The sequence below is a fragment of the Lactuca sativa genome, chromosome 7, assembly GCF_002870075.4.
Source record: "Lactuca sativa cultivar Salinas chromosome 7, Lsat_Salinas_v11, whole genome shotgun sequence".
In the NCBI taxonomy this organism is placed as follows: domain Eukaryota; kingdom Viridiplantae; phylum Streptophyta; class Magnoliopsida; order Asterales; family Asteraceae; genus Lactuca; species Lactuca sativa.
Genome location: NC_056629.2, coordinates 158,316,063 through 158,319,131, shown reverse-complemented (window position 1 = coordinate 158,319,131; position 3,069 = coordinate 158,316,063). Strand labels below are relative to the sequence as shown.

The 3,069-nt window shown below is 33.3% G+C and overlaps 1 protein-coding gene across 1 annotated transcript; it reads left to right on the top strand.

Annotated features, from left to right (window-relative positions):
• Nucleotides 1-247: 247 nt before the first annotated feature.
• On the top strand, nucleotides 248-2,381 carry LOC111895748 (B3 domain-containing protein Os01g0234100). Its single transcript, XM_023891825.3, has 7 exons — nucleotides 248-526; nucleotides 597-650; nucleotides 805-839; nucleotides 934-1,093; nucleotides 1,195-1,401; nucleotides 1,482-1,566; nucleotides 1,641-2,381. The coding sequence occupies exons 1-7, from the start codon at nucleotides 470-472 to the stop codon at nucleotides 2,282-2,284; spliced, it is 1,242 nt and encodes a 413-aa protein (XP_023747593.1). The 5' UTR covers nucleotides 248-469; the 3' UTR covers nucleotides 2,285-2,381.
• Nucleotides 2,382-3,069: the final 688 nt, after the last annotated feature.

Genomic DNA, 3,069 nt, shown 5'->3' with positions numbered 1-3,069 from the left:
AAAAAAAAAACTTAGTGACTATATATATACAAATTGAATAATATATAACCCTTTTAAATCATTATTCCATATTTCCATTCTAAAACCATGGAGACCAACCACATCGATTTTCTAAAACTTGGACTAAACTTGCAAATATATTCTAACCAAAAGGAACAAAAGTGTAATTCACTCTAAAAAAAATATTCATTTGTGAAAAGTTTTGAAGGGATTACCCTCGTTCAAAATTTGGCTCCAAAATCAACGCTTCATCTCCCAAGACAGTGTGCGTAAAATGCTCTGACAGTACCAAAACACCATCACTTCTCACCTTTTCAAAACCCTTCAACAAATTTCCATTTTCATTCCCTTCCTTCTTTTTCAAATCGAACGTCAAAGTTTTCTTCCTTTCTATCCACCTCTTTCACCTCCTTCTCCTTTACAGCAAATTCATTTCCGCCTGTTTTTGTTGTGCTTCAAGAACAACTTAATGGCGATTGCTCCCCAGTCTAAACCCACTAACACAAGCCCTCTGACTTCATCCAAGGTATATCTCTCTCTAAAAATTGTAACCTGTTTTGTTGTGCTTCAAGTGCTTATGTTTGTAATGGAAACAGAGAAAGGCAATGGAGATTAAGAAAAAGGTTTTACAGAAAAAGGCTAAGCAAAAGGTGAAGACTGTGAGACCCTTTTATTTTTCTTTCTTTATCTTCTGTTTGTCAGTCATTTCAGCGAACACCCTTCGTGCATTCTGAAAACTGAGGTTGAAATTTGAAATCCGTCTACCTCGTGAATAGTTGCCTGATTGATTACTTCTCTTTGCAGGTGAGTTTCGATCTTCAACAGAACCTATCAGTAAGGTTAGCTCATATTCCACAAATACTCTTCAATTAAGTTAACTCATTCAGCTACTATTTCTCACTATACATTCGATCCATTCTGCAAAACATAAAGCTATGACCCGAAGTCAGCGCATTGGATCCAACCTCCTAATTCTCAAGCCAAATCCGCTGCTACGGAGCGAGCTAAAGAAGTCCAAGCAAGCCTCCCATCTGAGTTTCCTAGTTTTGTTAAACCGATGCTTCCATCACATGTTACTGGTGGCTTTTGGCTTGTAAGTGATCAAAACACAGTCGTTTTATCACTGTGTGTATCTTATATGGGCTACACATCGACACAAGAACACAAAAATGAAACTCCCTTTCTTTTTTCCAGGGTTTTCCCAAGAAATTCTGTGATGTCCATATGCCAAAACATGATGAAACAGTTGTGTTGGTGGATGAAGATGATCAAGAATTCAGCACAAAGTATCTTGTTCACAAGTTTGGATTGAGTGCTGGATGGAGAGGATTCTCCATTTCTCATAAATTGCTTGAAGGAGATGCTCTTGTTTTCCAATTGATTAAAAATTGGAAATTTAAGGTATACAATTACAATGATCAAGTGAACGCAATAACTTTCTTTATCTAAAGCTTTTAATTTATCAAATTCATCCGTTTTAGGTCTATATTGCAAGGGTAAATGGTCTAAATGAAATCGATGGAGCTCTTGGCCTTCTAAATTTAGTTCCTTGTGGCATGAATTTATGTAAGTTTCTTTCTCTACACATTTTCTCAAGTCAACCATGGTCAAAGCTTATCTTTTCTTTTTTCTTAATAAAGCTCAAATTGAAAGAGAAAGAGATGAAGAAGATATGGATCAAGACAGAAGTTTGGTGGTGTTTAACCAATCAGAAGCCTCTGAAGGGTTAAGATTCTCACAATCTGTTGTTGAATTCAAGAACATTAAAAGCATCAAAGATTTCAATATTGTGGTGGATGATTTAGTCATAGATTCTGAAATTCCAAAGCATTTTCAAATCAAATACTATGATTTATGTTGTAGTCAAAACATGTATCTTCATGAAAACTTACTAAAAGGTTTGAATGTGAAACTAGCAGTTGGAATAATTCTTGAAACTGTTACTGTTTCTGATGCTATTAAAGCGTGTAAAGTGACTACTTCACGTGATGATTTTGAAACATGGGATAAAACTTTGAAGGCATTTGAAGAAGTGGGTATGAAAGTTGGTTTTTTGAGAGGGCGAATTGGGAAACTTGTCGGGTTATTGTTTGAATCAAGTGAGGTTTTGGAAGTGAAGAGGAATGAACAAATGAAAGCTAAAGAGGAATTTAGGGTTTTTAATGAAAAGCTTTTGAGGGTGAAAGAAGTGATCAAGAATCTTGATTTTGAGATTGAAAGTTTGAAGATGAAAGGTGAGAAGCTTGAATTGGTGTTTTGTAAAGAGGCTAATGCACCTTGGTGATGTTTTTAGGTTATGAACTTTTGTCATGTTTTTGAAGAAAAGGCAATGTCTTTTTGTATATTTACAAAAACATCATTTTCAACCGTGACTCTCTTTATTGGAATTCATTCTCTTGCTAAATGACGCCAAACAACCTATAGAAATGAGAGGAAGTGAGAATCTTATTTTTGGAAAGCTATTTTATATATGTCAAGATTTATGGATATTTTGTGACGAAAACAAAAGTTAGAAGAATACGGATTATGGTATTACCTAGTCTCGACAAAACACATATTTGTGGACATTTGCAAGGCCCTTGCGCAAAGAGTTTTGGGCCTTTTGCAAAAGATCCATGTTTTGCGGTTATTGTAAAAAGTTGGTTTATATTCCCACTAAGTAATTCAACTTGATCTAACTTGAATAATCTTATAAACATTATTATCTAAGTCTAATGAAATTGTATACCAATTAACAATTAAGAACGGAGAAAGAAAGCCTAAAATTCAATTAAGAACGGAGAACAACCAGTTAACAAAACTATTTGCTATTTGCATTAGTCGATTCAAAATTATATATATATATATATATATATATATATATATATATATATATATATATATATATATATATATATATATATATATATATATATATATATATATATTCCCTCCGTCCCAATATTATTGTCCACAGACAAAAAAACACACAGATTAAGAAAAACATTAATTACCACTAACTTTATATAATAAAATGACAGTTTTTTCTTACTTTGCATTTAATGCTTAGTTGGTTAAGTACTAATGAGG

Coding starts and splice junctions, on each gene's coding strand:
- LOC111895748 (XM_023891825.3), top strand. CDS start 470: ATGGCGATTGCTCCCCAGTCTAAACCCACTAACACAAGCCCTCTGACT. Junction 840..933: donor CAACAGAACCTATCAGTAAG/GTTAGCTCATAT, acceptor CAAAACATAAAG/CTATGACCCGAAGTCAGCGC. Junction 1,567..1,640: donor TCCTTGTGGCATGAATTTAT/GTAAGTTTCTTT, acceptor TTCTTAATAAAG/CTCAAATTGAAAGAGAAAGA.